Source organism: Lepidochelys kempii, chromosome 3 (assembly GCF_965140285.1).
Source record: "Lepidochelys kempii isolate rLepKem1 chromosome 3, rLepKem1.hap1, whole genome shotgun sequence".
Lineage (NCBI taxonomy): Eukaryota > Metazoa > Chordata > Testudines > Cheloniidae > Lepidochelys > Lepidochelys kempii.
In genome coordinates this window covers 95198287-95220566 of record NC_136382.1, presented here as the reverse complement: position 1 = coordinate 95220566, position 22280 = coordinate 95198287, and the positions used below count along the sequence as shown (strand labels likewise).

The 22280-nt window shown below is 43.4% G+C and overlaps 1 protein-coding gene across 4 annotated transcripts in view; it reads right to left on the bottom strand.

The window, feature by feature from the left end:
• The window catches only part of CLVS2 (clavesin 2), a 54599-nt gene that overhangs the window by 23747 nt on the left and 8572 nt on the right, over window positions 1-22280 (bottom strand). For all 4 annotated transcript variants that reach the window (XR_012158040.1, XM_073337199.2, XM_073337196.2 and 1 more), the window contains one exon: window positions 17657-17831. Coding sequence is in view for 3 of the 4 variants with exons in the window: in XM_073337199.2 (XP_073193300.1) it covers window positions 17657-17831 (175 nt within the window). In the remaining variant the exon portion in view is untranslated. The remainder of the gene's footprint in view (window positions 1-17656; window positions 17832-22280) is intronic.

Genomic DNA, 22280 nt, shown 5'->3' with positions numbered 1-22280 from the left:
TGCTGGTAGCGGGCTGCCCTCTTACTTCCCATGGCCTCTCCAGTGTGCTTGGAGCTTGCCTTCACCTCACCCACTCTGCTTGCAGCATCAGTGCGAACCTGCAGGTGCTCCCCTTCCCCAGCCCCTGGCTTGCCCCCTCCTCAGCCAGAGCCACCTCCACGGGCAGCGAGAGGCCCCCTGTAGCTGCCACTGAGGCTCTCCATTAGCAGGTGCTGGTCTTTCTGCCCTCTCAGCTGGGAGCTGATCGCAGAAACCAGATTTTTAGTGTCCCGTCAGCAATGCTGACCACTGCCAGGTACCCTTTTCAACCAGACTTTCTGGTCAAAAACCAGACACCTGGCAACCCTAAGAATTTGTTTTAAAAAAAAAAAAAAAGACACACTTAATGGATTACTACAAATTAAAGATTAATGATTTCAGATGTCAGACTATCCGCATAAGACATGAAGATAGAATTTCCTATCTATACACCAGATTGAGCAGGCAGGCCTCAGCGTTCTACTGGTAGATCAACAATGTATCAAAGTAGCTGTTTAATTTTTAATCTACATAGTTCACACACACACGACAAATTTGATGTTACCACAGTAAAAAGGGAAACAACCAGATCATGCTTATGAAACAAAACAATCCACCCAAAACCAAAACCTAGCACACACAGCCAAAGCAAAAGGGCAATTACTCAGCAGAACACCAGCCATGAGAAAGGACACTACCTACCACCTGGATGCAGAGAAATAAGAAAGGCACAGATTATTTATTTAGACTCTCTGATACACAATAACTTCTATTTGAAAGGTACATCAAATCATTTTAAAATCCAGCACTGTTAACTATACTCAGTGATTATTCATGCAGAGGAACCTGCTGACATATACACAGGACCAGCTCTCGGTTTTTTGCCCCCCCAAGCAAAAACAATTTTGGTTCCCCCCCCCCCCCTTTTTGGCTGGAATGCCGCCCCTGGAAACGTGCCCATAGGCACCGACTCTGTGGGTGCTCTGAACCCACCGGCAGCTCCCCCCTCCCCAGCTCACCTCTGTTCTGCCTCCGCCTCCTCCACTGAGCACACCACCACTGCTCCGCTTCTCCTGCCTCCCTCCCAGGCTTGCCGTGAAACAGCTGTTTCGCACGGCAAGCCTGGGAGGGAGGGGGAAAAGTGGAGCAGTGGTGTGCTTGGGGGAGGAGGCGGAGGTGAAACGGAGGTGAGCTGGGGTGGGGAGCGGTTTCTCTCCCCCCCCCCGAGGGTTACTTCCTGCAGCCCTCCCTGTGACCCCCCTCCCCAGCTCACCTCTGCTCCGCCTCCTCCCCTGAGCGCACCACCGCTCCGCTTCTCCCCACTCCCTCCCGGGCTTGCCACGCGAAGCCTGGGAGGGAGGAGGGGAAATGCGGCACACCTGGAGGGAGGAGGTGGGGCCGGGGATTTGGGGAAGGGGTTGGAATGGGGGCGTGGAAGGGACGGAGTTGGGGGCGAGGGGCATGAGCGCCCGCCGGCGCCGGGTAAAGTCGGCGCCTATGAATGTGCCGCCCCAAGCACGTGCTTCCTTTGCTAGTGCCTAGAGCCGGTCCTGCATATACAGCATGTTTTAGCATCGCGGGCGTAGCACGCTGTTTCTCCTCCCAAAGGAATACTATTTCTTGCTTGTCTATTGATAGGAGATGCTAGGCATAAAGTTAGACATAAGGACCTGGGTTTCTGTTTATTCTGAATCATTTCCACAGGTGTTGCACATGTACATACAAGACCCTGCTCTCTCAATCATGTTGTTTGCCAAAATGGCTACCTTCTTCTGTTTCTATGAGATAACTTTTTAAAACGACGATCGGTTGTTAGCTGATAGCTCAATCCCCAACCTGGATGCTTGTGGACTGCTTTTCACCGGTCCCTATTCTCTGATTTGTCCAGCTTGCGTGGCTGTACCAAGAGATAAAACTCCCACTGGCATAGCTTGCAGGGTCATTGGATTTATGTTTATTAAAATATATATTTTAAAGAAATGTCCCATTTAACTTGGATCAAGCCAGAGGCAGATGTTTAAGTCCTCACAGCAAGCTGTATTGTTAAAAAGACTTCCAGTTTCACAGACTAAAGCTGCCAATATGCAAAAGGCAAAAGGCAACCATAGAATTAAAATGGGTCAAAACTGGGTTTTTCACAGGGAAAGCAAAAAATTTAACTGGAATATATTAAATTTGGAAATGCTGCTGCTACACTTCATGGGAGTTGCAGTTTTGGTGACTCAATCTCCCATTCTCCTCCATAGGCTGGACTCTCTGGTTGAACTCCACATCCAATGATCTGCCAGAGAGTCTCCTTGTGGAGAGAAGAGGCAGTTCATCATGGGAGCCCCTGGCCATGGTTCAAAATGGGGACATAAGGCAACTGAACAACAACTCCTATGAGGCAGTATAGCTGTATTTCAAAACCTGCTTTGAATTAAAGATCCCATGCATTCTCAAAAGCTGTAACGTTTCTGTTTAAATGTAAACATAAATGCATCAGGGGAAAACATTTTAACAATCTTATGATCAGAAATTGGATGCCATGTAGTTATATTTTGGTCAGTTACGCGATGAAGCGAACAATTTACAAGTGTTATATATGTCCCAAAACATCTTCACTGCTCAAAGCCCTCAGCTGCCAAATAGATTGCTTTGCTTTCCGAAAAAATGTTATTGCCTGAAACTGTATCACCTTGAGCTATGATCATGTCAGAATTCACAAACTAAACAAGGCAAAACTAAGTTAATATTTTGGTGGGAAAGTTAGTGCTGTTGAATTGGTGTTGGCAGTTCAGTAAGTGGCGCTCTTGTTAGGATATAGATATTCAGGCCTGTCTGTAAAGGCCTATACTCTAAGAATTTAGGTGTATTCTTATCACTTAGCTAGTTATAGAGGTATAAAAGAAAGAATCAAAATCACTGTCTGCCGGTGTAAGGTCCTTCTCTTACTGTGACAGTTGGAGGCCCTGTTCTTAGGCTAAGATCTTTGGCGAGGTAGCCATAAGCTGGGAAGCGAATGGTCAGATCCTCACATTCCAAACTAGTCACATTGAAATAAGGTGCTATTGGGCTGTTAGGAATACAATCCTGTCCTGATAATGCCTATCGCCTCCAGAGAAAGGGAAGTGCCTAGAAGATGTAAAAGGAAACTTAGTTTGATAGCATCCTGTCTGGCAAGAACTCACTTATCAATAGCTGGGATGTGAAATCCTCACTTCTGTATTGTTTTGTCATTGTTTTGTCGTATTGTTTTGTCATTTGTTCCCACTTTGCTATTGTTTGTCTGTCTTTGCTAATCTCTGTCTGGTTCTGTGATTGTTCCTGTCTGCTGTATAATTAATTTTGCTGGGTATAAACTAATTAAGGTGGTGGGATATAATTGGTTTATAATCATGTTACAATATGTTAGGATTGGTTAGTTAAATTTCAGGAAAATGATTGGTTAAGGTATAGCAAAGCAGAACTCAAGTTTTACTATATAGTCCACAGTCAATCAGGAAGTGAGTGGAGGGGGAAATGGGAGGGGGGGGAGAATTGGAATCATGTTTGGCTGAGGGCAGGAGTGGGAACAGGGACACAGGTGTAAGGTTCTGTGGTGTCAGAGCTGGGAAGGGGGACACTAAGGAAGAAAACTGGAATCATGCTTGCTGGAAGTTCACCCCAATAAACATCAAATTGTTTGCACCTTTGGACTTTGGGTATTGTTGCTCTCTGTTCATGTGAGGAGGACCAGGGAAGTATGTGGGTGAAGGAATAAGCCCCCTAACATCTCTTTCTTCTGGACACAACTGAGATAATGCTCCAAATCAGTGTTACAAGGGTACTGGGCTTGCTGGAGTTGCCTACTTTCAGATGAGATGTCATACTGAGGACTTGACCACTTGTGGTTGTGAAAGATCCCATGGTACCCTTTGTATGAGATATAGGGCATTAGCCTCAATGCCTTGGCCAAATTCCAACTTGTATTATCACATTCTGCCTACCTAAATTCCTCCTATAGTCTCCACTGTGCTACAGTATTCTTTACTTTAAGTCAAACTACCTTAAGGAGTAGTTATACACTGTTAAACAGATTTGCATTCCACCCAAGAGATTACTGTATTTCTTTGATGGAGGATGTGATCCTTGTAGTCATACAAAATATAGGCTTGTCATCATAAACACTATTGACTGGGAAGATCCATGGAGAAGAAGCGTTGGTAGATCCACTGGTTTCATTTCAATCTTGTTTTTCTGTTCCTCCCCCACAATATGGCTGCATGCCTAGGGACAGAACACTCCCAAAGTTGTCTTCCCCAAGAGTCAGACTCCCCAGATCTTGCACATGTCCAGAATTGCACTGGTTCCATTGCATCAAGAGCCCTGCACAGTCTCCAGTGAGGGAGCAGGACTTGCCCCATAGAAGTGTATAAAAAAAAAAAAGAATATTCAGATCCAACAAGTAACTTGTTCTGAGGTACAGCATCTTTCACAGGCATTCCCCAGTGGCAGCTGCAAGTTAGTTACAGCACAGCAAAAATCTCCCAGCCAAACCAAGAGCACTTTAAAAAAATTAAATGCAATTAAAGAATAAACATAGTTCATAAAAATGGAAACATATGGACTTCTACAAGTTCTTAAATTTGTCTTTACGTTAGTACTTTTAATGATCTATATTATTGATTAGATAGACGTTAATGGCTATTCTGAAGCTATTAGAGGCTATTGTTTAAATACATATTTATGGAGATTTGGAGCTATTCCCATCTACCATATAAATCCCTATTTAAAAAAAGATGCATATCACATAGATGTTCATCTCATTAAAAGCCATTATAGTCTATTGCGGAAACTTACATTTAAACAATCTGTTGGGATTGGAATGCAGAATGAAAATAACTGTAAAATACAAGATATTCTTCATGAAGAACAACCACATTATAATAATTCATCTCTTACCCAGTTATGTTTTTCTCCACACCCAGGCCCCAAAACATCCTACAGGGATTAGACTACTTTATTATTTGTATTGCAGTAGCATCTAGACACCCCAATCAGGATTCAGGTCCCATTACACTATGCATACTCATTTCATGAAAGGAGAGTCTCTGACCCAGACGAGCTTACCATCCAAGTATACAATGAGCAATAACATGTGGATATGAGATAAGAAAAATACAAATTAACAGCCAATCATGATTATTATAATAAGCAGTGACCACTGCGCACCAGCTGCCTAACCAGTGTTCAGAGTATTGCAGGCATCATGATAGAAGTGTTAAGGAGACATTACAAGGAGGATAATGGGGAGGCTTTGGAGAAAAATTTAATTTTTCTTTCCCCTCCCACACAAGGGGAATTATTGCGGGGGTGGGGAGGAGTGCAAAGATGCTTGTTGCAAAACCTAAAAAAATAAAGGCTGGTCTCAATTGGAAGTGGGGAAGACTTAGCAAGAGCTAAATACTTACCCCATTTATTTTTTCTTCATTCATGAATGTCCTCTCAATGAGGCCCACTGCAAAAACAAACTCTCCCAGGTGTGTCTAAAGTAGCCTGGTATCTAAGCATGGAGACCTCCCCCAAATGGGTTTCTTTTAAAATTAATGAATTAATTTGATTAAAACATAGGCCAGAACATGATGTGTAGAAACTCCAATAGTTTATTTTTATCTTCACTTTGTGAAGTAAGGGAAGAGGCGGAAAAAGAAAGAGGGACAAAGAGCAGAAAGAAAAGGAGCTATATGCATGGAGCAAGTTGGCCCAGAACTTTCTAACGGTTCAAAGGCCGACACAGTCCCTAGGCAGCATTGCTCCTAAGTACAAAACTCCAACTACAAACATACTGCATTCAAGGATACGTGATCACAGAAATGCTGAGGGATGAAGGGATCTTTTCTGTTCCTGACAATATTTTCTTAGTGCTACCCAAAGCGGTAAGTTATTTGAATTTCATGGTTTCAGATACTGAAATCTTAAACTTCCCGTGTTGTAACAAAGCATGAATATGTATTTAAAAATGGCAAAGCCTTTAAGTCATTGTTTCTCAAACTGGGGGGGCCCGACTCAAAAGGGGGTCGCTAGGCTATTGTAGGGGGTTTGTAGTATTGCCACCCTTACTTCTGCACTGCCTTCAGAGCTGGGCAGCTGGAGCGGGGCAGCTGCTGGCCGGGAGCCCAGCTCTGAAGTCTGCACCGCCACCAGCAGCAGGGCAGAAGTCAGGGTGGCCTGGTATGGGATTGCTGCTGCTGGTGAAGGCACTGCCTTCAGAGCTGCTCCATTAGGTCTGGTGTGGAGGCTACCCGGGCCATTGTCCAAGCACTTCTTCCCTGGGCTGAACTTCAGTGGCACTGGAGCCCTGCCCAAACCACTCGCTCAAATCTGGATGCGGGGGAGGGGTGCAATAAAATCTATTCCTCCCTCCCCACTCCAAATGGTGCTCTGCAGTTCACTGGTTCCTGTTTCCACATATACTGTTTGAAGATGTAGATCATTCTAGCATGTAGATTGAAGGGGGTACAAACATACAGGTAACAGTTATGCTGAAATGAGACTTCCTATATCCCTACCATCTTTTCCTTCTTTAAACTGTACAGAGTGCTGAAAAAAAAATCTCAGTTTTAATTAAAAATGTAATTCCTATATTGGCCTTCCTGTTTTGTGATTTAATGAAATATTGAGACTGTCTGATGAAGGCTCACCATGGCAACTGTTAACATCATTAGGAATTGTGTGGGATTACAGAAAAATTGAAGAGCTGTTGATAATTGACAATATTTCCACTATTATTCATCAGCATAACTAAGGGGCTGCTCAATGCTACCTAGGCACAAACTCAGTTAACCAAGGCGGAATAGAAAGTGAAATGCTTTTAATACAGTTTCTTGATGGTTTTAATATCAATTTAGTGAAGAGGGACAAATTGTTCATAGTTGATTAACTTCTTTACCATTCAACACCACTGAGAAAAAACAGGAGAGAATTATTTATGTATCTGTTTGATAGATAGTATGTCTGTGGGTGTCACTTAGAAAAGACAAACATATGGCAAGTCTCTCAAAAGATACAGTAGCTAAGTTTATTTCACAAAATTCAGTGAATAGAAACAACTTTGAGTTTTTACCCATTTCAATGCAATCACATTTAGGTGTCAAGGGAAAGGAGGTACAAGTTTCTAGCTTAGACAACTATGCATATGAGGCACAAACATTTGATTTGTTCCCTCACTCACTTCTTGTCATCCTTTTTAGACTAAATACAGTTCTGTTTGTTCTGTTTATGGGTACAAATATAAAAAGCAAACACACCTCTTTAGGCTGCTTCAGTGCATGTGCGTAGCTGGATGTTCGTGTTTGGAGGATACTATCACTACAATAACCATGCAGCAGTTAGGAGTTACTGGCTCCATCTTTCTATAGGATACTCAGTAACAAATATTCAGAGGCAAATAGCCCCATACCAAGCCAGTAAGGCTGGTGAAAAAATAAATACTTAGCTTATATAGCACTTTCATCAGTAGGTCTCAAAGCACTTTACAAAGCATGTTACTATCATTGACCCCATTTTACAGATGGGAAAACTGAGGCAGAGAGGCAAGGTGACTTGCCCAAGCTCACCCAGCAAGCCAGTGGCAGACCCAAGAGTAAAACCAAGGCCTTTTGAGTCCCAGTTGTCTATCCATTAAAGGGTCAGAACAAAAACACCCTACCCGCCCCCCACAAACACAAAATTTCCTGCAGATTCTGCTAACCTTTTCTAGCCAGTCACACAAACAGTACACTGAAGGCAAACACACAAATGCTCTCACGCAACCTCTGACGGGCACTAGTAACAAATATTAGAAGGTATACAAGCCTTTACTATTATAGTAGGAAGTACCTGGCTGAAGGGAACAGAAATGAAAGTGTTAATAGAAACATCTTCTCCATTTGCTTATCTATGACAGCAGTGTGCCCAGACCCTGGCAGTATTCCTCAGTCATCACTGCAGTTCCACAAAGCCAGAGACAACAGACTGCACCATTCAGTTATCCGGTGCTGCTGTCACCTCTGGGACATCAGAGTCTGCTGCAAAAAAGCAACAGGTTGTCAAGCCTGCAGCTGAGGACATTTAGGAGGGGAAAAGCAACATCAAGACCATACAATGGTAACATGATTCATCAAAAAGAATAATTGGGCAGGAGAAGAAAGTGTATATGAAGGGTAGTGACAGTCCAATTATTTTGGCTTCATTTCTACCACTTACAATAAGAGCACACATGGCCTTAGCTGTTCCCATGTGTCATCAAATGGATTCTATTTTAATTGGCTTTCCATACTGGTTTCTTCAGAGGTTTGAGTGTCGCCTTCATTTGATCCTGCATTGATTTTCTCTGAAGTTTCCCCTTTCCATGGCTACCGCGATCAATTAACGTGCTATATATAGGGTGGTCAGTTTCTCTTCAGTGTTTTCATTATATTGCACCCGCACTCACTGCCTGAGGTTCCTTGTTGTGAGCAATAGGGTTGAGTATATTAATAGCAAAGGTATGAAGATGCCCTCAGGTTTTCTAACGGAAATGTGGAAGTTTGAATCAACAGCTCAATATTCCCAAACGAAAAGCTTCAAGAAAGAATCAAGGTTGGAAGTGGGCCTCAACAGAGTCCAGATGATGCCCCAAATCAATAATAAATGGTTCCAAATAAAACCCCCACTAGCTCTTAAAAAGCCCAAATATTAAGGAATCTGGAAGTGAACAGTTAAGGGATTCAGCCAGTTCCTCACTGTCGGATAATTCTCCTCCCCATTCTCATCAGTAACTGTCACTTAACTTTGTCTCTTTTCTGCAATGGAAATATGCTGTTGATGTACACAGTTGGCTTCATATCGTGCTTACATGTGCAGTAAAGTTTCTGAAAGGACTCTAGTCCCAAGGTCAGTCACTCTATAAGCCAGGAGATTGCAACTTTTTTCTTTCTGAGCCCTCCACCCCCACCATACTATAAAAACTCCACGGCCCACTTGTGCCACAATAACTGGTTTTCTGCATATAAAAGCCAGGGTTGGCATTAGGGGGTAGCAAGCAGGGCAACTGCCTCGAGCCCCATGCCAAAAGGGGCAAAGCTACATTGTTCAGGCTTCGGCTTTAGCACCAGGTGGCAGGGATCAGGGCCCTGGGCTTCAGCCCCACGGGTTGGGGTTTTGGCTTTCTACCCTGGACCCCAGAGAGTGCTGGCCCTGCTTGGTGGCTCCCTGAAACCTGTTTGCATCTCCCCAGGGGGCCCCGGACCCCTGGTTGAGAACCACTGCTGGAGCCACAGTGTGATGCACTGGTGGAAGAGAAAAATATTTTTATGAATAAAACTGGAGTAGCTTGGTGGTATGCAATGGGTTGATTCAGTCATATTGCCAGTATATGTAAGTGTATGGTTTCACAAGACTGGGTCTTGATTTTTGTATCTACTCATTCCAAAAACAAAAAAGGTACATCAGTAACATTGTAGTACAGTGCATGTGTTTATATACTGGAAATAGATTCTTTGCTTATGAAGTGAAGTTGTACAAGCATTTATAATTTAACTGGGTGGATAAGACACTTGTTTCCCCATCCCCCAGCCCTTCAAGCCTCCACTGCACCTCACCTCCATGACCCACAATCCCCCGCTCCCCTCTGTTCACATCCATCCACTGTCCCTGGTTCCCTGCACTCTTCTTCCCTTTAATGTCCCACCAGGCTCCTGGCCCCTCTACTATATACCTAAGGGTAGGTCTACACCACAGCCAGGAGCATGCTTTCCAGCACAGGTAGACACATGCAGTAGTTTTGCTTGACCTAGCATACTAAAGATACCAGTGTAGACAGAGTGAGAGGGGGTAGCAAGGGCAGCCAGGGCCATAAATAGGACGGGTGAGTGGAGAAGCCACCCAGGGCACAAAGCCGGAGGAGCAGAAAAATGGGACCAGAGGCAACACGTGTGTACACTTCAAATGTGGTATCTGGGGGGTCATATGCCCCCCCCGAATATTTTTGATTACACACTACAACCCAGACAGGCTGGTTGACCCTTGAGGTGAGTCAGGAGGTGAAGGTGACACTCCCTTTCCGAGCTCCCGTAGAGGCATGTCCCGATCCAGCCTCGCTTCTCTTGGGAGCACACCCCACAGTTTGAAAACCTCTGTGGGCTAGCCCCCTGAACCTTTAAATTGTGCCCCCACATTATCAACAGTTATGTATCACCTCTGATTGGGGTGGAAAAATGTCAAAAATACCAGTAGGGGGTGCAAATATGCTTGCTCGCCTGGGCGCTAAAATGCCTAGTTATAGCTCTGCGGGCAGCAGCTTGAGTACAAACCTGCCCAGACTCCCTGGCTACATACTTCAGTAGCTGCCCACGACACCACCAGTGTATTCCCCAGTTAGGCTGTGTCATAAATATAAAGGGAAGGGTAAACACTTTTAAATCCCTCCTGGCCAGAGGAAAAACCCTTTCACCTGTAAAGGGTTAAGAAGCTAAGATAACCTTGCTGGCACCTGACCAAAATGACCAATGAGGAGACAAGATACTTTCAAAACTGGAGGGCAGGGAAACAAAGGGTTCTCTCTATTTGTGTGTTGCTTTTGCTGGGACCAGAGCAGGGATGCAGGTCAGAACTCCTGTAAAGAGTTAGTAAGCAATCTAGTTAGATATGCATTAGATTCTGTTTTGTTTAAATGGCTGATAAAATAAGTTGTGCTGAATGGAATGTATATTCCTGTTTTTGTGTCTTTTTGTAACTTAAGGTTTAGCCTAGAGGGATTCTCTATGTTTTGAATCTGATTACCCTGTAAGGTAGTTACCATCCTGATTTTACAGAGGTGTTTCTTTTACTTTTTCTTTAATTAAAATTCTTCTTTTAAGAACCTGATTGCTTTTTCATTGTTCTTAAGATCCAAGGATTTGGGTCTGTGTTCACCTATGCAAATTGGTGAGGATTTTTATCAAGCCTTCCCCAGGAAAGGGTTTGGGAGGAAAGACATTTCCAAGCGGGCTCTTTACCTGTTATATGTTTGTTAGATGCGTGGTGGTGGTAGCAATAAAGTCCAAGGACAAAAGGTAAAATAGTTTGTACCTTGGGGAAGTTTTAAACTAAGCTGGTAAAAATAAGCTTGGTGGGGGGGTTCATGCAGGTCCCCACATCTGTACCCTAGAGTTCAGAGTGGGGAAGGGACCTTGACAGGCTGCTATTTTTAGCACCCGAGCTCAATTAGAGCTAGCATGTGTCAATCCACACATGCTAGGAAGCAGGCTGCAGTGCAGACATACCCTCAGAGAGTCCCCTTTCAAGACTGAGGAGCATAGCACAGTTTTCAGTGAGTTTTAACAAGGTGGCAAGTTTGAAACTTGAGTATCAAATTGTCAGCTACAGGTGCCCCAAAACGACTCAAGCTTTTTTAAAGAGGCTCACTTTTAAATCATTTTAACTTGGCAAAGTAATTATTTACCTGAAAATCCTGTCACAGGTGATGTGATAAATTTGATGAAGACATACTGAATTATTCCTACAAAACAAGGAGGTTGAATCCCTGCTTTAGAAGCAACCCCTTGTTAGAAGCAGAACTCCACCTTACCTATGGAGGCGCTACAGCAGGAAAGCTAGCTCCGACATACGCCACAATGAAGTGACTAGCTCTACTCCATCACTGGAGTGCCAGAAGAGTTCTGAGCGAAATGCTGGTATGTCATATTGTTGTCAATTCCAGATGCTCAGGGTTCAGCTGATCGCCATATTTGGGGTCGGGAAGGAATTTTCCTCCAAGGCAGATTGGAAGAGGCCCTGGAGGTTTTTCACCTTCCTCTGTAGCATGGGGCACGGGTCACTTGCTGGAGGATTCTCTGCTCCTTGAAGTCTTTAAACCACGATTTGAGGACTTCAATAGCTCAGACATAGGTGAGAGGTTTTTCGCAGGAGTGGGTGGGTGAGATTCTGTGGCCTGCATTGTGCAGGAGGTCGGACTAGATGATCATAATGGTCCCTTCTGACCTTAATATCTATGAATCTATGACTAGGGTGACTGCTGCCGGAATACCGTGTTCAGTTCTGGTGCCCACAATTCAAGAAGGATGATAAATTGGAGACGGTTCTGGCCAGGGAGAAAGCAGGCCCCCAGAATTGCCAATAGCTCAGTGGTTAGGGAACTCACCTTAGACAAGGAAGGCCCAGGTTAAAGTCCCTGAATCAGAAAGAGCAGGAGCTTGATTCTGGGTTCTCCCACATCCCAGGTGAGTACCCAAAACACTAGTCTATTGGCTATTCTGGAGACACTTTCCCATTTTTTCCCCCCAGCTCTACTTTGGCCTTCTAAAATCAAGACACCAGAAACTATAATGCAGGAAATAATTCTGTATGGTCAGGAAGGTCAGAAGCTCATGCTAAAGTGCTTTGTTGAATTGGCAGAGGTTACCTGGGAATTCAGTGGCACAGCCAGGAATATACTCCCTGCTCTTGTTTCCCAGCCCTAAGCCTGAACCATAAGGACTTCTTCTTCCAATACCGGCAGCACCCCATCCACCTCAATGAAATGTGAACTTGATGGCCTAATCAGCGCCATTTGTTTGCTAACATTATTCAGCCTAGGCAATCTCGGTTTTAATTTGTTCAATCAGAGAAGTGAAACATGGTTAGAGCTTAACATTGGCTAATGTAGAGGTAGTTTTCAAGTGCAAGAAGTATGAAATGTTTCCAATATTCGTATTGTTTGAACAATTGACATTGTTCTCTGGCAGTACAGCTGATGAAGAGCCATGGCAACAGAATATTTTCATGGGCTTCCGACAAGCCAAGACTACTTTTCATAAATAAAAAGGAAACTCCAGGTAAAATGCTGCTTCCTCTTGAATTCCTCTCACCCCACCTCCCAAGTGCCACCAGAGCCTAAGGGGAAGTCTGCTTAGGTATGTTTTCTGGATGATGCAGTGAAGGAACTGGCAGTAGCTAAGTTGTGACAAGTCACTTAGGAAACTTGGCTCCAAGTTGGTATTGCAGACTTAGCTTATTGCCTCTCATACAAATTGGTTCAGGTGTCTGCACTTCATTAGGCCAGCTGTGACAATGTTGACTCACCTTTGCCAAGTACTTTGAGAGCTACAGATGGAAAAGTGTTATTAGCTACTACAGTTTTAGATATTGTAATTAAGGATCAGAAAGCTTCAACAGCTTGGCTGGGAGGCCCTGTGGGTTACACACTGACTGTGCAGCTAACTAATGTGGGTTCTAGCCTTGGCTCTGATTCTTAATTTACTAAGCTATTTTATAGACGCTTAGAATGAATGTAGGGCGGCATACCCACTTTTGGATGGGAGTTCAAGGGGGTGGGGAGTAGCTACATAGTGAACATGCCTATCATGTACCGATGTGCTTTGACTAAGATAAGGGTTGTTCCTGAGGAACCCTATCATAGCCAACAGCTCACCCCTTTATCAAATCAGACACATTTCATTCTATTCCCACCATTAAATTAGGCTTGAATAAAAACTGGGAGTGGATGTGTCATTACACAAAATAAAACTATTTCCCCATGTTTATTCTCCCCCTCCCCACCCCCCTGCCACTGTTCCTCACATGTTCTTGTCAACTGCGGGAAATGGCCCATCTTGATTATCACTACAAAAAGGTTTTTTTTTCTCTCCTGCTGGTAATAGCTCACCTTAACTGATCACTCGCATTATAGTGTGTATGGTAACACCCATTGTTTCATGTTCTCTGTGTATGTAAAATCATCCCACTGTATTTTCCACTGTATGCATCCAATGAAGTGGGCTTTAGCCCATGAAAGCTTATGCTCAAATAAATTTGTTAGTCTCTGAGGTGCCACAAGTACTCCTGTTCTACTTAGGCTAAACTGTTTGATCTTGTATTTAGCTGTGACACTTATTACCTTTCTCAGACATGAAGAAGAGTTCTGTGTTGCTTGAAATCATCTCTCTCACCAACAGAAGTTAGCCTAACAAGAAATATTACCTCACCCACCTTATCTCTAAAAAGAATGGTGGCATTCTGAAAGCTTCTCAGAAATTTGGAGCATTAGTAATAGACCAGAGGAATGAGTTGAGGGTAGGTACGTGGCGAAAAGTTGGTGACAAATGCAACTTAGTACCTGGGTATCACCACCAAATGGGTGGCATAGATGTTTCATTTGCTGTTAGAGACCTTGTACACTAAAGCTGGCCTATTTTTGTAACGCAGACTTCCTAGATTTCACTAGGTCACCTGGTCACAATTGTGCAAAGTACTCATTTTTTTTTCTAACAGGAAAAAAAAATCATACAAATAGAAATATCTATAAATAAAAATGTCAACCAGGCCACATACTGTAAGAAAGGGAAACCCAGACTGCAAGTTTGTTACTGAGAAGGCATGGCTTCTCCTGACTGACTAAAGATATTGAATTTCAACACGTTCTAATCTCATTGCGTACATAGGCTATAAGCAGCACCTGACATTCAGATCAGTAATTCTGTGGTCTCACTGGTCCTTGGAAAATTATTAAAGCATACAACTGTGTCTATAACTGGTGTGACCACAACATAACAGCGCTGATAAGGCAAGAGAGCCACGCAAACAGATAGAGCATAGAAGACAATTAATTAACACCATAACATACCTATGCCAGGAGTCAGCAAAGTGCTATATTATGAATGAAATTGTATTTCTTGGAGTCCGCGGTGTTAGATACCATGTAGCACCTTGGCCACCACCAGTTCTATTTCCCCTTCAGCAGGGCCCCTTTAAGAACTCACTCAGCTTCCAGTCACCTTCTCAGCCCAAAATCCATTAGTTTACCCTTAAGCAGGCTGGCAGCACACTTCGTCAAAAACAGAACTCAAAAGTCCCAAAACAAACACAAAGTCATTCATCAGTTCCAGCTCCACAGCCCCATTTCCTGAGATTACTGTCATGCCTCCAGACATCCCAGCTACTTCTCCCAACCATGCAACCCTCTTACTGCTTCCAGCTGCCTTTTAAATTTGAATCACCTGATTCATCTCAGGTGGGGCTCAGCCTGTAACCAGGGCTGGCTTAGCCCCAGGCTCTCCAGCCCAACGGCAAGCCACCCCGTTACAATCCAGTTAGACGTTGTGGCAGCGTAAGGGTGGAAAGTGAAGAGGTGTTTAAGGAAGAAGCTATGTGGTAGATCTAAAGGTTCCAACCTTGTTGATGACCGATAAGGGTGTTCTTATAATGCTCTGTGATGGACTTTTGGGGGTTTTTCAGTCTGATTTTTTAAAACCTAAGAAATTTCACCCCCAAAAATGTTAAAACACATTAATAATGTTGCAAAGTCAAGCATTCAGAAGTTACAAAACATCTGAATTGAGTTAAATGTTAAGTTGTCTGAAAAAAATCAGATCATAGGCATGTTATATTGGGCATGCAAAATTAATGGGAACTTTTGACTTTATAGATGGGAAACACAGGTAAAGAGTGATTAAAATGGGGATGATGCCTGCCTCTCACTCCCTCCTCACCAGAGTCAAAGACCTCCTGGACTACGACTGGAGAGACTGGCTGCATCCCCTGACGCTCGCTCGGCGCATGGGGCTCTCCATGCCTCACACTCCCCAGCGCGTACTTCAGGAGGTGAGGGCCGCTTTACCGCCCACTGCTCAGGTCTTCCTTGACTGGGTCCTGCGAGAGGACATGCCTAGCCCACCCTCCACTCTAGGCCCTACGGACCTTTTCATCGGGCTCCTGCCCCATGGACCTGCCAGGCCATCCCACCCCTTTACCGCGAGCCAGCTGCATGACTTGCAGCCGGTTTGGTTCTGGACTGCGCCAAGAAAATACCTGCCACACTCTTCACGTCCTCGAGCGCCACACTCTTCACGTCCTCACCCTTGCGTCCCGCCCTGACACAAAATGGCAGGACCTCTTGCCACCTCTGGAGGGTGAGGAACCCCGGTGGGCCAGCCTACACTCCACCCTGGTTCCGAGGCCCACTGGGGACATCAGCTGGCGGATCCTTCATGGAGCTGTGAGCACGGGAGTGTACTTGGCGCAGTTCACTCCCCTCCCAGACACCTGCCCCTTTTGCGGCGTGAGGAAGACCCTGGTGCACTTGTACCTGGAGTGTGCCAGGTTGCAGCCCCTATTCCGGCTCCTCTTGGATATCCTATTACGTTTTTGGTTGCACTTTTCCCCTCACCTGTTCATCTACACACTCCCTATCCATGGCCCCACAAAATCGCGGGACCTCCTTGTCAACCTCCTCCTAGCCCTGGCCAAAATGGCCATCTACAAAACCAGGGAGAGAAGGCTGGCTGATGGGGTTTGCTACAACTGTGGGGCCTATTTCCGCTCCTCATTCCGTTCACGCATCCGGAAAGAGTTCCTCTGGGCGGCGTCCGCTGGCTCCCTTGACACCTTCAAGAAGCAGTGGGCACTGTCCGGGGTTCTCTGCTTGGTGTCCCTGTCAGGTTCCCTTCGTTTAGCCCTATGACCTCACTCCCATTCCTGTTATCTCATTAGTTGTCCCCCGTAATTATTTCAAATGCTGATTGATATTGCAAAATAAAAATCACATACTAAATCCAAACTTTCCAAAAACAAGAGGAAAACCCCCACACAAATAAAACACACACGGTGCCCTTAGTCTCTCAAATACCTTGTGCCACAGAGTCACTTTATGTGATTTCTGTTCAAAGCATAACAACCCAACCTGCATCTTTGCTCTTTGTCCTCGCAGCCCAGCTTACACACAGACTGTTCATTTTAGCTCACTGTTTCATATATGGGGCTTGATTGTCCTCTCACTTACACTGTTGCATTCCAGTCAAGACCAGGGAGCTCCACCAGAGTAAGTGAGGGGAAAATCAGGATCACAGTCTCTCAGCTCTCACCATTCACCAATGTGGTAGTAGACTGAGCTCTGGTTAAGGCATTTCAAGAATTAGATCAAAACTTGACCCAGCACTACACAGTTCCTGCAAAGCTAGCAATATCCAAGTGAGTAAAATGCAAAGATAAGGTTGTTCTCTTGTTTTATATAAGTAATGAAAATGTTTAAATAATTAAAATCAGAAAAAAACAAAGAAAAGGAATATATGGCCTTATAAAAGCAAAGCACACTGCCACAAGGGTGAATCATAGGTATTTTTCCATAAAGATTCCTGCTTACGTTCAAGGGAGCAATTATTTCACAGATTACAGTTTTTCATTTTAACAGTCATTAAAGACCACAGAAAACAACTGGCAGTTGTGTAGTATCCTTCACAAGGTCTCTGGGCCAAGTATAATGCTCTAAAATGATCAGCATCTATAGCAGCTGTAAATTACAGTAAATATTTAGGGTCTCAATTCTCCAATGCGCCGAGCACTTTGGATCCTGATCCAAAAAATACTTAAGCACCTGCTTAACTTTAAGCCAGGGCACAGTCCCAGTGAAGTCAGATGTGAAACCAGAGTGCCCTGCACCTTGCAGGACCAAGTACTAGGGCATGATTCTACTGCCGTTGAAGTCAATGACAAAACTCCTGTTGTGGGAGCCAGGGCAGACCAAGAGTTCATTAGTGCTGTCTAAAATGATGAGGCAACCCGATTATCTCAAAAGGCGAAAATGTCCCTATTTTAAACAAATGTGCCTCTTTTGTTTGTTTTGAATATGCAGGTTTTCAACCTGGAGCCAAGGAAATAGAGTAAGGAGTGAAAAAGGAAACCTTACCTGAAGGCCTTCTATAGCTAATCTCAGCATGCTTGGTGTGAGTTTGGAGGCCTGCTTAAAGGTGAAGTTGCTCCAGTCTATAATCAAAACAAATCCATTCACTTGAAGTTCAGGGTCTTCAATCATGGCTTCTAAAGAAAGAAGTATGGCACGCAAAATATCCACCAGTGTGTACCTGTCGATAATAGAGGGTGAACTGGGTTAGGCTAACCAGAAGGGAATGATGAGGGCATGCAAAAACATGAGATAAAAAACTTCTAATCATTTCCTCTCATGTTATTTATCAAACGTAAACCAAAGGATGGATTTTGATTTTATATTTACCATATAGGTAACCTTGGATAAAATCAGCTATCAAATATAAGCAGCAAAAATATAAACTGCCAAAACAAATGTAAATTTTCCCATAGAAAGTGACAACCTTCTGATCTGCTTAATTATTTTCCCATTTATCAAATGTATACACTGTAAGATCTGTGCAACTTCTATTGTTTTAAGATCATAGCTGCATGGAAGATCATTACAGTCCGACACTACAAACATGCACCCAATGTTCCCTGGCATAACTTTCCAAAGGTAGAGATTACAACTCCCCAGTCTTCAACTGCTAACAAAAGGGAATTTCAACACCTCTCTCTCTCATTATTGTTTACTCTCAGATCCATAAAGTACACTGTAGAATTTTCAAAGCACAACAAAAGAGTCTCTTCATGAAAACAAAAAAAGAAACACACCACTGCTTTGGAACATCTCTGGTTAAAGGCAATGTCAGCCTATTAAGATTTAATTAATCACCTTCTGAGTACTTTTACCCCCTAGCAAGGCAGTTTCAATACTCAGTTTAGAATCTGATGATCATTTTCTTCTGCTACGGTACACATTAAATTTTAGTACAGAGAGATTGCACAATGTGTACACGCTGCATCTAGAAATAGAATATAATGATGTATTTCACACACACATAAATATAAAGATTCCTATATAAATAAACATGCAATAGAAATGATAATTCCATGCTGATCTCACCACCTAAATTTGGTCTCTCTGAGTCACAGCCTAGTATGGCCTACAAAAACTGTGGACTTTCCAGAGTAGGCTGCTAGGGGGTTCTTCCCTTGTAATTATTCTGCAAGCTGAACAATACTGGTAAAGGCCCCAGGTCTGTAAAGAGATCTGCTAGCAAACCAAAAAACAAACGGGAAAATGGTAAGCATGTTTCATGAAAATTTCTGAAAGAAATTAAACATTATTCATTTAATTCAATTGTTTTCATGATTTTTTTTATTTTGAAAAATTTTCATTTTGAAATCTTTCATGTTGTTTTGTCGAGATAAATCCCACTCTCTATTATATGTTAAAACTTTCCCCCTTTTTTTCCACGCTGGTAAAAAGCGGGCATGGTAATAAGAGAAATCTGGGGAAAAAACCAATTTCTCTCTCTCACTTTATTACTTGCTCTTTCTTTACTTCCACTGGAAATTTTTAAAAGGGGAAAAGTGGAATTGCCTTATAATTTCCAAATGAAAGATTGCAAAAGGTGAAATTTTTCAATTTTTGCCAAAAAAAATTATTTTTTTGACAAAAAGTTTCCATAAAATGAAATTTTCCATGGGGGGGGGGGAGGCAGTCTTTGAAACTCCATTTTTTGATGCAAAATGGTCAAAAACATTTCAACCAGCTATTCATGGACTCTTACACCCCTACGTGTCCTCTTGGAGTCAGTGGGGCCCTGCATGACCATAGGAGCTGACTACAGCAGATCCCTTTGCAGGGCTGAGACTTTCAGCATTCCACAGCCACCCATAACTGGCCACTTTCCAGAAGCTGAGCGATAGACTCCACCCAGCCTAACTGCCATATCATAGACTATCCGGGTTGGAAGAGACCTCAGGAGGTCATCTAGTCCAATCCCCTGCTCAAAGCAGGGCCAATCCTAATTTTTGCCCCTCAAGGATTGAACTCACAACCCTGCGTTTAGCAGGCCAATGCTCAAACCACTGAGCTTTCAGTCAAAGAGGAAACATTTAAAAATAAAAACGGAACCTGAGTTGTCAGCTCTATCCCAAAGCTCAGTATAAACCACAGAGTAGACCAAGCACCAAGTTTTTACCACCATGTCATCAAATCCTGTGTGTCAGATAGACAGACAGATAGATATATGTATATGTTAATCTGAGACATCATGCATCTTCCTATGTAGTTGTCTCCTAACCCACCATTGGAAAGGGGTGCAGGACACCCAATCAAAGTGGTCTTGAAAACACCCAGTACGGTCTATATTGCACTGTTGGTAGCACAAGCACTATAAAAGACTCCCACTTTTTTTCTACTGTAGAAGCAGCTGCAGCTCTCTTGTTTGGGAGCATGAGAGCTCCACTTTGACAGAGTGTCCCGCACTCCTTTCCAGTGGTGGGGAATGGAAGAGGCACAGGCATACTCTTCCACGGGCACACTAACTTGTATTAGGGATGATCAGAAAAGTTAAAATTTTGATGAAAAAGAGAAAATATTCCATGAAAATGTTCACCAAAAAGGTTATCTGACTAGCTGTAGTACATAAGGTATTTAAAGATGGCTAGGGCATCTCTCTCTTCCGTTGGGGCCATGCACTGGGAATATGCCATCCTTAAAATGGTAGGCACCCTTTTGGTTTACGCAATCCCACGTGAATGTGGGCAGCTCATTTACATTAAATGCCAAGATGCTGCCCAAGTCTCCAGTGGGCTGAGCTGGGTTTGCGGAGATTTGTTTTCATTCAGGGGGACAGACAACATTTCTTCTGAACACATTAGTCCATTACAAAGCAAGTCTGTCAGGGATCCAGAATGCCACATATATATTGTTTGCTGGATCAGACCCTTAAGCTATCATGACACAGAGAGTGAAATCCTGACCCTGCTAAAGTCAATGACAAAATTCCCATTGACTTTAATGGAGTCAGGATTTCACCCCTAGTGTTGAAGGAGCGGTGATTCTACAGGGCTAGATTCCGATACCCTTACTCACATTCTATAGTACCTTATTCCACAAAAAGGTCCCATTAAGGTGGTACTCAATGTGAGTATGAGTCTCAGAATTTGGCCTATAAAACTTATAATTTCATGGTTCTCAGCTGAAAAAGGCAAGGATTTCTCCCTCCAATGAAGAAGAACAATGATAGAACTACCAGAAAATGCTTTCACTTGCTATCAGGAGAAGACACCCAATTTATCCATGAAATAAAATAAATCAAGTTAGAACCATTCAGGAACTTGTTCATGTTTTAAAAACAAACAAACAAACAAAAAAAACACCACCTTGATAGGAAATTAGCTGAAAATAAGAGATAATCAAAATGCCAGGGTAAGATAGTTTATCTATACTGGGCTTTCTTTCTTGATTTTGCTATATTACTTAAGTCAGCTACATTGCTGAAAATCACAAAAGAAAGAAAAATCCATTATGGGCAGTGCTTAGTTTTTGCTGGGCTGAACTCTGGCATCTGTGAGCTTGGCAGTTCATAACCCCAGCCCTGGGCTATCAGCCAGCAGCTGCCACTCTCTGACACCCAGCTCTGAAGGCAGCACCGCCCCCAGCAGCCGTGCAGAAGTAAGGGTGGCACTACACCATACCATGCCATAGTTCTGTGCTGCTGCTGGCAGCGGTACTGCCTACAGAGCTGGGTGCCCAGCCAGTGCCACTGCTCTCTGGCCGCCCAGCTTGTGCCCTGGCACCTCTTTCATTACAAATTAAGCACCAATTATAGGCCACTTAACACAGTTTTTACTCTGAGCAAATGCTGAGGCTACCCAGAAATCTAAATCCAACATGATAGAAGAAACCTTAGGTGTTGCAAATTGCAAGTTGTGTATTAAAGTCAAAGCAGAAAAGCTCTATAAAATGAAATACGAATAAAGGAGCTATATTACAGTTGTTACATAGCACGGAGTTATTTGCATAAAGCTTCATCTCTAGTCCACTCTACACAATACATGTAAACTGAAGTCCTGTCACAGGCTTGTGACAGACTTGTCCTGCTATATGATGAACCATACCACATGTTCCATTCTCATCTGGACTTGAAGTGTGTGTGACTGTGGTTGGTAGAAAATTACTTGCCACTGAGACATGCAATTTTTTTTTAAAAACTGGATACCCATAATCATGCAGCTACATACCCAGTAGCCAATAACAAACTAATTCAAGTCCCATGCAACAACATTCTATCTTTGCATATTTCCTAACATTTTCCAGGGACTTATTAGGAAATGTAACGGAATGTAGAGCTGGATAACTATTTTGTAGTTGTTAGTCAAATCATTGGATGAATAACCTGCCCCCCCATCCAGTTTTCAACCACCTCAAAAGCTAGTCAAATATTCTTGTTCCATACATTCTTCAATCCATAATGCAATATTTGTGGACTAATTTACCTGGGCAGCTCTAGAAGATGTATTATGGAGTAACCATTAGTAGCTCCGTAGTTCAGATTGCAACATTGTTTCCATTTAAAAAGGAATTTTGAATCCTCTCTAAATCTGAACAGCTTGAAAACTGTTAGGCCAGTTCAGGGGCCCGGGTAGAGTTTGTGGTGCACCTCAGAGGCCATTTGATCAAGCATTTCCTGAGACAGAGCCCTCCAAAA